This window comes from Mesoplodon bidens, assembly GCF_964165515.1.
Source record: "Mesoplodon bidens genome assembly, chromosome: 15".
NCBI lineage: Eukaryota > Metazoa > Chordata > Mammalia > Artiodactyla > Ziphiidae > Mesoplodon > Mesoplodon bidens.
Genome location: NC_138171.1, coordinates 53,694,449 through 53,707,087, shown reverse-complemented (window position 1 = coordinate 53,707,087; position 12,639 = coordinate 53,694,449). Strand labels below are relative to the sequence as shown.

Below are 12,639 nucleotides of genomic sequence, written 5' to 3'. Positions count from 1 at the left end.
TTTTAGCCACAATGGCAAATTTCAGTGGGAAATCTTCTCTTTTACCTCATCATTTAGAAACAAAGTATTAAAAACTATCAAAATAAAGCACTTGATGTTTTCAGGAGTAAAATGGAAGACTTTCAAATATCAGGTCAGAAAAACAATTTTTGTCTATTTTGATGTGGTGGCTTGTAGTTCATCTACACTATGTTATACACTCAGTCTTAGGACAAAATATAACGTGCTGGTTTTTGAACTTATTTGCAGACAAATCATGCATCGTCTCACAGAGCTAGTTCAAAGTAAATCAAACTGCATGCATCTCTTGCTTACTGGGGGAAAACCCTCAAAGTTTGTTTCTATACAAATGTCATTAGAGCTGGGATTAAATAAAATTTAAATACCTTTTAAATATTATGCTGAACTTAAATGACATGTTTTTCTTTAAAAAAAACGAATTCATCATTTATCACCAGTTGACACAAATCCCTAAAAGGGGTTTGAGATTATACTTGTGAAATTTACGGTCAAAAAGATTCGGGAAAGTTGTTGGATACTTCGATCAACAGTCCTTTCCAGTTTCAGTGCTACTGAGTTCCAAAGTAGGGTTTAGCTATGTAGTTTATGACTGTACACACACACACCTTGCAACTGCACCTGCCTGACGGTGCGCGGAGTCCTCCAGGCCTCCAGAGGGCACAAGTGGTCTCGTTTTGTTGCTGAGCATGCGCCATAATTCTTTTGCCTGGGGGAGTGGGCGTGCGGCCGGATCGCGCACGCGCGGCCTTGTCGGGGCGGGGACTGGGCTGTCAGCCGCCCGTGGTGGAGGAAGCCGCAGGCCGCGGGCGGTTTGAGGGGCGGGACCTGGAGGTCTGCGGAGGGTCTGGCAGCAGAGGCAGGACCATGCGGGAGCGCCGGGGCGTGGGGCCGCCGGGGTCGGTGGTGGTGGTCGCCACCGTGGTGCTGCTGCTGAGCGGCGTGGGGCCGGCGCGCGGCTCCGAGGACATCGTGGTGGGCTGCGGGGGCTTCGTCAAGTCGGACGTGGAGATCAACTACTCGCTCATCGAGGTGAGCGGCCGCCCCGCGGCCCGGAGCTCGCTGTGTGACCCCGGGCCAATCGCTCAACCTCTCTGAGCCGCGGTGGCCTCGCCTCTGACACCTGGCAGTTGCCACCAGCCCCCCACTCTGGGAGTCCTTTCCTTTTTAAAGGCGCCGCTCTCCGCGGGTCTCCAATATCTCCTCCCCAGTCGCGTTGGAGTGAGGGTTCTTATCTTGGGGTCAGCTACGGAGTGGGGGCGGGGGCGGGGCCCCGAAGGTATGTGCACATGGGTGTGAGGGACATTTTTGGTGACGATGATGGTGGTCTAAAACTTTTATTAGGTCACGCAAAACTAAGGATCCTCCTGCAAATCAAGACTCCAGATTCTTCAAAACCTAAACTCCAGATCCCCAGAATCCAGGCCCCAGATCTCTTAAAACCCAGTCTCAGCAGGACCCAGACCCCTTAGGACTGATTGATACCCCAGATGCTCAAACTCCCAGGAACACAGACCTCCTGAAACTGAGATTTCTGAAACCTATATTCCAGAACCTAGATACAGCAAGTCTTACCCACACAACAGAGAGTCCCCGCAAAGTTCCAATCCACTGCTCCTCCAACCACCCTGGGGAGCTTTTAAAGAGCATGGATTCCCATCCCAGAGATCCTGACCCAGTAGATCTCTCTTGGCATCTCTGGGGCTGGGAAACTATTTTTAATTTCCCTGGTTTCCCCCATGGGACCCCTTTTCCTCTGAAAATGTCGAGTTGTCAGCTGCCTGTACTGGGTAGTTATTGGAATTACACTAGAGATTTGTGCAGGAGTCTTTTTATTAAGTTGCAAAGCCCTGTTCAGTTAGATGATTATTAGCCTAGTGGAATTATGACCCAGAAAGCTTGTGAGAAGAAGGGAGATAGATGGAGGTAGGGATAGAAAGTCACTTGCAGGACAGATGGGAAGGGACCCGAGGGGCTGGCCTCTGTTTCAGGAGGGTACTGATGATGGGGCAGAAAAGGGAATTGGGGAGAGAAAAAAGGAAGTGGCTGAAAAAGAGAAAGGAGTGGGGACTAAGACCCCAAAGGCTGTCTGTCTGAAAGCACATTGAGCTGCTTCTGTGCAGGTAGCTGGAGGGCTGCGGTGAAGGGTTGGACCAGTGTGTTCTACAAAGTAGGTTGCTGAGGATTGGGGGAGGGGTAGGAAGTAGATTCACATCCCACTAGCTCTTTGATCTGGCCTTGCTCCAAGTCCCAGTTTTTATTCCTGTAAGATGGTGTTGGGTGAGAGGCAGCAGAACCCAGCATCATGTATTTTCTAAAGAAGTTAATCAATCGTCACCTTCAAGACGATTGGTCTTAAGAAGTCAGGCGTTTAATGAATCTACCCACTGACAGTGGCAGGGCTCCTAGGATCTCTGGGTGCCCATGCCACCTCCTGGGTTGTGGGCACAGGACATTCCAGAAGCCGCCTGGAAAGGCTTTGCAACTTGTAGTTTCCTGGGGCTCCAGGAGGAAAGTGAAGGCAGTAAGGGGCACTCCCACCCCAAACACTAATAGTGACCTTGAGAGCAGAGGGCAGGTTTTGTGACCTAGTATGAAATGTGTTCCCTGAGCCCTAGGGCTGCCTGTCCAGGTGGTCTGAGACACTCATTCTTTCTTAATTTCTGATTGTGAAATGAGGTGTTTCATATGTGTAATGTATATTGCCATTCTGTGCCCTGACCTGTGCTTTATGCAAGAAATGTAAATAAGATATTTCATAATCATTTCTTGATTGTGTTTTCTGTGTCCCAGTAAAACTACCTTCGCTCTTCTCCAGCTCTCTTCCCTTCTGGGTGTTTTTCCATCATATTCACTCAGTCAGTAACTGTTGAGTGAGCCCCGGCATGTGCAGAAGCCTTGTGTCTGGTGGGGATATTCAGTTCAGTGAATAGAGCAGACAGAAATCCCTAAAAAAGAAAAACTTACTGGTTGCTAATTCTTTAACATTCAGGAGATTTCACATTAAAAACTGCATTCCTGATTTCTCTGGAAAACCAGCTGATCTTTGGGCTGCAAAACTTGGCTTGGGTTAAGTAGCAATCTGTCTCTCTTTAAGTGAATGCCCCTTGATAGGACTTCCATAGCCCCTCTGGACAGTCGGATTTTTAGTCCCTGCTTTAAGTGCATGCATCTGAATTTCTTTATGGCCTGTAGACAAGTTTGAGTATTTATTGAGTACTTACGCTAAATAAGACACTGACCCAGGCGCCATGGAATGTAAGCCGTGGTCACCGCCCAAGGGGAGCCTGCAGTCTGTACGTAATTTCACTGTGTTCTTTTCCTAAGTGCGCACGTTCTGAGTCTGCTGCTTTATACATCTTCTTAACTGGTGTGACCCAATTCTGTTATCATAGTTACAGATTATTAACATTAAAAGTTTCTAGATGGATGTTACTCCAAGCATTGGAACTCTTTAGGGTAAATAATACAGATCCCTGGCCCTCACCTCAGACCTTCTATTTTAGAAACAGATGTGGGGCTCAGAAATTGCATTTTTTTAAGGTACTTTACAAAAACTTGAAGTATAGTTGATTTACAGTGTTGTGTTTAGTTCCTGGTGTACAGCAAAGTGATTCAGTTATACATATATATATATATATTCTTTTTCATATTCTTTTCCATTAAGGTTTATTACAGGATATTGAAAATAGATCCCTGTGCTACACAGTAGGACCTGTTGTTTATCCATTCTATATATAATAGCTTGCATCTGCTAGTCCCAAACTTCCAATCCAACCCGCCCCAGGAATTGCATTTTAACAAGCCCCTTACTAAGAGCAAAATTTGAAAATTTGTTTTAGACCCAGAAACAACGTAGAGACAGACACTAAAATAAACTGAAAACCATTGAAAAAATATGACTTTGGGAGATAGTTTCTAACCTGAAAAATATCAAATCACATTATTTTGGGGATACTTATCATTTCCCTCTGACCTAATGCCTAGTGTTAGTAGCTTCATATGGTAGGTCCTTAGCAAATGCATTTTGACTAAATGCATTCAGGTGCATTATATGTAGCTAATTCTCAACAGTGATATTATGACTTCTCTTTTCTTTCCTTCCTTTCTAGATAAAGTTGTACACCAAGCATGGGACTTTGAAATACCAGACAGACTGTGCCCCTAACAATGGTTACTTTATGATCCCCTTGTATGATAAGGTAAGAGGGGAGAGTACTTTAGTCTTTTACGATGGGAAGTTGTCAGTGTGACCCACAGGGCTGCGCTGACTAGGAGAGTGGCTTTCCCACATGTGCAAATACTCATGTTTTGTAAGTTGTAAGTGGAGTATGGTAATTCTGGCCAAATTCTGGCCAAGCTTATGAACTGGTTTGATTGAATGCAGTGATTCTCAATGTCTCCAGGGACATTTGGCAACATCTGGAGACATTTTTGGTTGTTACAACTGTGAGGGAGGGAGAGTGGTGCAGTTATCTCGTCAGTGGAGGCCAGGAATGGAGCTAAACATCCTGCCATGCTGTATGGGGCAGACCAAATGTCACCAGTGCCAAGGCTGAGAAACCCTGATTTAATAGAACCCTTTACTTGCAAGCGGCTTAAAATATCATTAAAAAGAATTATATAAGTAATATGTGAATTCATGAGCTTTGTGAAAAAAATCAAGGTGTTTAGAAGTTTATGAAGTAAAGTTTATCTTTTATCCCCCAAACCCCCCTCCGTCTGTAGTGATAACCCCTGATAAAAGTTTCAGTGTGTATCCTAGCAGATGACTTTCTGTGTATTTAGAGTTGTACGGATATCCACGAATATACATGCATGTACATATATGCAGATACACAAACACATGTGCACATAGATGGGTGTCCATGCATACCTGTTCTCCCACCCCTCATTCTCCCCACATTTCAACTTTTTACTTGGAAATATAGATTCACAGGAAGTTGCAAAAGTAGTTAATATACTGTGTAGTTTTGCTTTTGATTAAAAAAAATACAAATGGACTCAAACACTAGGCATTGTTCTGCAATGTGATTTTTTTTCCCTGTGGTGGTGTTTTGGCACACTTTGGACATCAGCATGTATGGACCTTCCTTTTAATGGTTGCACACATGTCAGAGGCAGGCCAAACTAATTTATTCCCAATTTCTCTATAGACACAGAGGCTTTTTCCCAGTTTTTAAAATTATTATTACTAACCACACAGCAATAAATATTCTTGAACTTACATCTTTATGCACAATACATAAGATTGATTTCTAGAGGTAGACTAGTTGGGTCTTGAAATCTGTTGTTTTTTTTTTTTTTAAACTATTAAAACATTCTCAAGGAACCCTTCACTCAAGGGTGTATGTAAAATCTAGTTTTAAGAAATGACTTTAGTTCCTGAAGATCTGGCTGACCCTGGCAACCTTAGTCATATGAGGGGTTAACAGGAGACTGGATTAATAGAATGTTTGGAATCAAAAGACCACGAGCTCTGAATACAGAGTCTTTGTAACTCTTTGATGGGTTAAACGGGAGGTTCGGGGGTTGAGATTGTAGCACATGAAGGGAATCAAGAGCTCACTACCATTTACAAGTACAGAGTTTATGCTTGGAATTCCATTTCAGGTGGGAAAATTCTAGATAATAGGCTAGCACTAAACTAAATTAAACTAGTTGAATAGTCATCAGTTCTTAGTCCTTTGCAGTGATTTTTTTTTTCTCCTTGTAGGGAGATTTCATTCTGAAGATTGAGCCTCCTCTAGGGTGGAGTTTTGGTAAGTTAACAAATAACCAGGTACACTCTGTAAAGGATTAGGTTATATGCTGAATATTAATTTAAATTGACAGAGTGCATAGATTGTTAAAATATTAAGGATTCCTTTCTAGTGTGGAAGAGGGTTTTTTTTTAACCGCCTTGCCCCTATTACTTTAGAGTAGACTGGAGTTACTTTAGACCTACCTTAAGATTTTCTGTCATGTTTCTTAAAGTAGGCATCTTTTCTTGTACCTCTCAGAAAACTCCACTTTAGCAGCTTCGTTCATTAAGTGCCAGTAGAACTTGATGAATATAGAGGTCAGGAGTGGGGACTTTGTTCCTCTTCCAGGATGGCTTCTTTCTTAGCCCCCTCAGTGTTTTTAAAAAAATTTTTTCAGTGAATTAATGGCAACATTAAACATTGTGAGACTTGACATAAAAATGCAGATTTACTTCTCTTAAGAGATCAGAAGCTCTGACAGCCTTGGGCCTTACCAGCTCTGTGACGACCTTGGACGAGCTACTTCCGCTGGGTCGGCGTCCGTCTTCTCACTAGGGGTCAGGAGAGTAGTAGTACCTGCCTCACAGGCTACTGGAGGATTAATGGACCAGTGTATTTATGTGTTCAGAATCGCTGGCACATAATTGGCAATTAATTAGTAAATACTTAAAAGCAGTCTTTCCGCACACGTACAAACAAAAGCTCCAGACTTTCCTGAGGTGACTGTCTTTTAGCAAAGTCAGAGGAGCGGGAGTGGGCTGGATCAGAAGAAGGGGTCCTGCTGTGACGTGGCTGGTGTTTTTGGAGAGCAGAGCCCTGACGTTTCGGTAGAGGGTGTGTGACCCCAGTTCTGTAGCTTGCGGGGAGACGTGGAGGGCCCAGTTGTTCCTACCAGGCCTGCCTGTGAGTTAGAAGGGGAAGAACTGAGTCCCTGCTGTCACAGTGGCAGCGACAGCCAACTTGCATCTGGGCGACAAGCTCTTTCTCAGTTCACGGCCGGGGGTGCCTGGCTGGTGCGGTCCAGAAAAGCGGAGGGGAGTCAAAGCCAACCCACGGCCAGAGAGACGACAAATCTGCCAGAGACGTCACAGATCGGTGGCTTGCAGGAGTGTTTTGTTTGAATCCCCTCCCTTCTTGTCAGTTCTTTTTCTTTTAATAAGTTTTTAAATTAAATTATAACATACTTTCCGATAACTGTACTCATCACAGGGATATCAGGTGATGAATTTTCACAAAACGAACACGCTCATGTAACCACCACTTAGATGACAAGACAGAACCTGACCAGCACCCAGAAGTGCCCCATCCCAGGCACTTGCTAATTGCGCCGCCCGACCTAAAATTATAGATTATTTTGTCTGTTTTGAACTTCATGTAAACAGAATCACACAGGGTACGTTTCTGTGCCTGGTTTCTCTCTCTTGACAATTTGTACAGAATTCATCCTTATTATGTATTATGTGTTAGTATATTAGTTCATTCTACTGCTGTGTGAATATCAAGTGATTTACCCCCTCTACTGTTGGCGGACATCTGGGCTGCGCCCCAGTTTTGGCCACTAGGAGCAGTGCTCCTGCGAACATCCTTGTATATATCTTGTGGTGCACACATGTCTACATTTCTGTTGAGTATATACCAGGGTGGAATTGCTGGGCGATAGACTTTTTACATGTTCAGCCCTAGTAGAGACTGCTGGACAGCCAAGGTAGATGTCGCAAAACTTTGCTCTACCAGCCGTGTGTAAGAGTTCAGACCTCCACATCCTCACCAGCACCGGCTGTCAGTCTCTTTCATCTTAGCTGTCCTGGTGATGGAGTGGTGGCCTCGCATTGTGGTTTTGATTTGCATTTCCTGATGGTCCATGAGATTGAGCACTTTTTCATAGGTTTCGTGGCCATTTGGATATCCTCTTTTTGTGAGCTGCCTGTTCAAGGTTTTGTCCATTTTTCACTGGTGCTTTCCCCTGTGTATGTGTGTCATTCTTCATTTTACCAGAAATTCTCTCGACTGGTCCATTTTTTCCTCTGCTTCTCACTTCATGGTCTTCCTAACCTTTTTAAAACTCAACTTTAACCCCTGTTATGATGAACTCTTCAGTTTTTTTTTAATTTGACTTAGTTGCTAATATTGAAAAATCAGGACACGGCACATAAAATCCAGATTTCCAGTCCTTCAGAAGGTGGAAGCTTGGGCAGCACTGGGTCATGTGGCAGTAGTTGGTAGAAGCTGTCCCCCTTTTTCCATTTGCTGCAGTCCGCACTTGGCCAGTCTGCTGACTTCTAATCCACCCGGTAACTATGGACATTGGAGTTTACAGTCCTGGTATAATGTGGCCAAACTCCTGTACTTGGTCAGGAGACAGATGTGGAGCCAGACTTTTGGGGTTGAATTTGGGCTCTGTCCCTCACAAGCTCTGTGATTTTAGGAGATTCTTTAACCTTCCTGTGCCCCACTTTATCCCTCAATCAGCTGCAGATGTTACTAGCTACCTCTAAGATAGTTGTCAGGATTAAGTGTACTTAGCTCAGTGCCTGGTCTGTGGTGGGCGTTCAGTAATAAAACTCTTTGGCACTCACTGGATTTTCCATGGGACTCTGAGATATAGCTCAGCTGCAAGACTGTTTACAAAAGCATATCACACTGTAAACTCTGGTTCCCTTTGGGGTGGGGAAGTGGGTGTAGGATGTAGGGGTGGGAAGGAGACTTTTCCCTGTGTATCTCCTTGTGCCTTCGGATTTCAAGCCACGTGAGTGGCTCAAAAGTGAATACAGTGAAAGTTAAGCAGTTCAATGTGTTTGACGCAGACAGTTTCATCCTGTCCCAGAACTCAGCTTGCTCTTGTGTCCTGTACCCTGTTCCCCCCTCCCCCTGTCATTGGGCAGAGCCAACCACCGTGGAGCTCTACGTGGATGGTGTGAGCGACATCTGCACGAAGGGCGGGGACGTCAACTTCGTGTTCACGGGCTTCTCCGTGAATGGAAAGGTTTGGCATTTGTCACGTTTGCGCTGTGGTACATACTGGGTCTTCTCTTACCTTTAAAAAAGCAAGACGTTTTTAAACTGGGGGCTTTGAGCCCACAAGGGACCCACAGATAAGCTTCAAGAGGGCCTGGGAGCTCAATGAAATTGCATGTAAAACGTAGCAGGTGTTTTTAGGGGCCGGGTCTAGGTTGCTGGTCACTCCCCTGTCCGAGTATAGATGCCAGGATGGCTTTTTAGAGGGACAGGTTCTCAGGGGAGAGTTCCCCCTCCCCGCACCCAGCACCACGGTTGAGATGCGCATATTTATTGCCTTCCTTTTTCTTCATGGTGGGTTTATTCTCCTTTCCCTTGACCCTGAGAGTGAGGGCCTTTGGTCCCGGCTTTTTGTGTGGGTTTCTTGTTAGAGATGGGGACCCTGGGTATTTATTCTTTCGCAGTGGTTTGTAAAATAATTGTGCATCTTTAATTGAAGGTGTCTTAGAGTCAATGAAACAAAGTGTCATTTTACTGTTGCTGTTCCCTGTCCCTGTCCCCAAGCCTCCCTGGGAAGGGTATCCACAATCTCTACTATCTTTTCCAAGGAAACTTGACCCAAAGAAGGTCATGGGCTTCATGTGGGGAGCAGGATGGACCGTGCGGCTGGGAGGAGAACGTTGCTGCCGGGTGGCTCCTAACTCCTCCGTCTCCACGGCAGGTTCTCAGCAAAGGGCAGCCCCTGGGGCCCGCAGGAGTTCAGGTGTCTCTGAGAAACACAGGCACAGAAGCAAAGATCCAGTCCACAGTCACACAGCCTGGCGGAAAGTGAGTCATGCGTGTTACGCCCTGCCCCGAGGCTAGAGCCGGGCCCTGATGTGTGGGGAGCTTTGGATTTAGGGAGACCTGGGTTCAAATCCTGTTTCAGCCTCTCAACTTCAGACGGGTTCCTGCCCCTCAGGGCCTCAAGTTCCTCATCTGTAAAATGGAAGTCATTTGACCCATTACATCTAGCGTTGATGCAATGATTAAATATGAGATAAATAAAGCACCTGCTGCAGGGCCTGGCACATGGTAGGCCTTCATTTAATGGTTGGGACTGGCTCTGCAGCCCGACAGCCTGGGTTTGAATCCTGGTTCCCCCATTTGCTAGCTGTCTGCCCTGGAGCAAGTTACTTAATGCCTCTGTGCCTTGGTTTCCTCATTTATAAATGAGGATAATCATGGAACCTACCTCTTAAGGTTATTGAGAAGATTAAATTACGATATTATCATTTCAAACTGTCTGGCATAGAACATGTGCTTAATAACTTAGCTCAATACAGATTAGCTCAGTTTTGATTTTTAAAAATCATTTTATCGGGCTTCCCTGGTGGCGCAGTGGTTAAGAATCCGCCTGCCGATGCAGGGGACACCGGTTCGTACCCCGGTCCGGGAAGATCCCACATGCCGTGGAGCGGCTGGGCCCGTGAGCCATGGCCGCTGGGCCTGTGCGTCCAGAGCCTGTGCTCCGCAACGGGAGAGGCCACAACAGTGAGAGGCCCGCGTACCGCAAAAAAAAAAAAAAAAAAAAAAAAAATCATTTTATCACTATTATATCACAATCATTTTGTAGTTGGAACTAATGACTAATTAACCTTGCTGAGTCAAATTTAAAGCATTTATGTAATGGATTTATATCGTTGAGTTGTAAATGTTAATAGATGTGCCAAGATTCATATCAGAATAGTTCCACCTGATGATGTTGAAAGCACGCAAATCACCACTGACTGCTTCAATCCACAAATATGACTAAACTGCAAAATAGAAGTTTGTAATGAGTCTGTCAGTACATCATCCAATTTTTAAATGATGATTGTTGAAATTATATTTCAGTTTTGAAAAATACTTATTGATGCCTCTCCAACCCCCTCCCCTGATCTGTAGAGGATCAGAGGAGGGGGTGGGACTTTCATTTTCTCTAGTTTCAGTAATTTGCTGCTGACCGTGCTGGGAAAAGTGACTTGAACTTTCCGAATCACTTTCCAAATCTCTTTCCTATGCGCTAACTAAACTGACAGTAACGCGCAGAACCGGGATGCTGTGAACGTGAAGTAGAGGCTGAATCTTACCCAGGCCAAAATCCAGTGGCAGTGTCAACTCTTTTGTAGCAAACTGATTTCCAAGCTCTATCCAGTTATTACAGGCAACATTGGATGTAATATAATACAACCACAGAAGAAGAAATTGCATGAAATTTTTCATGTCGCTGGAATTAGCCCTTTCATGGTCCGATGATTTGCAAATCCAGAGGGCTAAATGTGGCAGAAACGTGGTAGTAGTACTTCCGTCCTCAGCTCATCCCACTCTGGTGTTGGTTTGTTCACAGCTGCTAGAATAATCTTTGTCAGCTTCTGGTTTCATCACAGTTGCTTTGTGCAAGAACCCAGATTGGCTTCTATTTGTGTCTGATAACAGGTCTTAAACTCTGGGGTAGGAGTCACGCTCTTTGTCACCTGCCCTCCCCTAGCGCTTAGTGTCATCTTGTGTAAGCGTCCGTCTCAGCTTATTGGGTCTGTCCTCTGTTCTTTACCCACCTCTCGTCCCTTCCCACTTCTGCTTTGGATGCTTCCCTTCTCTTCTGTTCATGCCTCTCACTCTGTCAACACACACTTGAATGTTCTGTGACTGATCCTTGCTGAACCACAAGGACTGGTTTTTAGGCCAGAAATTTCTGGGGTTAAGGGAAACATCAGCCTTCCCTCCCATTAGCACACGAACCCCTCTCCTTGCACACAGCCAGTGCCCAATAAGTGTTGTCTGATGAGGATTTGTACAGCGAAGGATTGAATTTCATTTATGCTCATTTAACTGGCTAAGGGCAAGTTCGTGATAACTCAGACGTTGTTTTCTTATGCTTCCAATAGTTGTCCTAAAATTAGAAGTGCTCGGGTTGTTGGCAGAAAGTGAAGTGGTATTTTGTATTTCTTAGGTTTGCGTTTTTTAAAGTTCTTCCTGGAGATTACGAAATCCTTGCAACTCATCCAACCTGGCCATTGAAAGAGGTGAGCATTTATTTCAGTTATGTCGATGGCCATGCCAACAGTGTGCTGGTTTGGGGACAAATGTAGAGGTTTTCGATTCCAGATATGAAATGATTTTATGGTTTTTCTAGAAGTCGATGGAAAAACACAATGGTGCTGCTGATTAGTTTGGTGGTACTTATACAGGAAAACTCCTTCCATGTAGCAGATGTTGCTTATATTGGTTTCAGTTTTAGGTAACAACATTGTCATCCTGCTGTGAAATTGGTCTGTTATTAACTGTAGCTATTTTAAGCTAAATCAACACCAGAAGGACCCGATGAGATTATTTTATTGTTCTTTTTTTAGTCTGTAACAACAATCTATAAATACACTTAACAATTTAGAAACTCTTGTACATGTGCCCAAGGAGAATGTATAAGAATGTTTATTGCAGCTTTGTTTGTAGTAGCAGAATACTATAAACAACCTAAATGTCCATTAAGAGCAGAATGGGTTGTGGTTTCATCACACAATAGAATTCTGTATGTCAGCAATAATGAATGAACCAGAGCTACGCATATCAATATGACTGTGCTTAAAAGCATAAAGTTGAAGGGAAAAGGCAAATTGCTGAAGGATAAGGAAATATGATACCGTTTATATAGTCATTAAAAACACTTATGATAATACCACTTATGGGTACATTCACACGTAGAAAATTATAAGACACGAATGGGAATGGCAAACAGTATATTCATTATGGTACTGATGTTTGTAGAGGGAGGGAGGAAGGGGACGTGGGCATCTGCAAGGGTCTAGAATTGTATTTCTTCTCTTTTATTCTTTAGCTGGTTGGAACTTATATAGGTGTTCTTTGGTATAGATCCCTATATCTATTTTTGTTTGACTGAAATAGT

General features: G+C 44.3%; 1 protein-coding gene across 1 annotated transcript in view; it reads left to right on the top strand.

The window, feature by feature from the left end:
- Positions 1 to 778: 778 nt before the first annotated feature.
- LOC308628654 (BOS complex subunit NOMO1) overlaps positions 779 to 12,639 on the top strand; it is a 53,064-nt gene continuing 41,203 nt past the window's right edge. The window contains exons 1-6 of the mRNA XM_081255840.1: positions 779 to 1,050; positions 4,131 to 4,220; positions 5,735 to 5,780; positions 8,645 to 8,745; positions 9,439 to 9,545; positions 11,689 to 11,761. Of these exons, the coding sequence (XP_081111966.1) occupies positions 886 to 1,050; positions 4,131 to 4,220; positions 5,735 to 5,780; positions 8,645 to 8,745; positions 9,439 to 9,545; positions 11,689 to 11,761 (582 nt within the window). The 5' untranslated portion in view covers positions 779 to 885. The remainder of the gene's footprint in view (positions 1,051 to 4,130; positions 4,221 to 5,734; positions 5,781 to 8,644; positions 8,746 to 9,438; positions 9,546 to 11,688; positions 11,762 to 12,639) is intronic.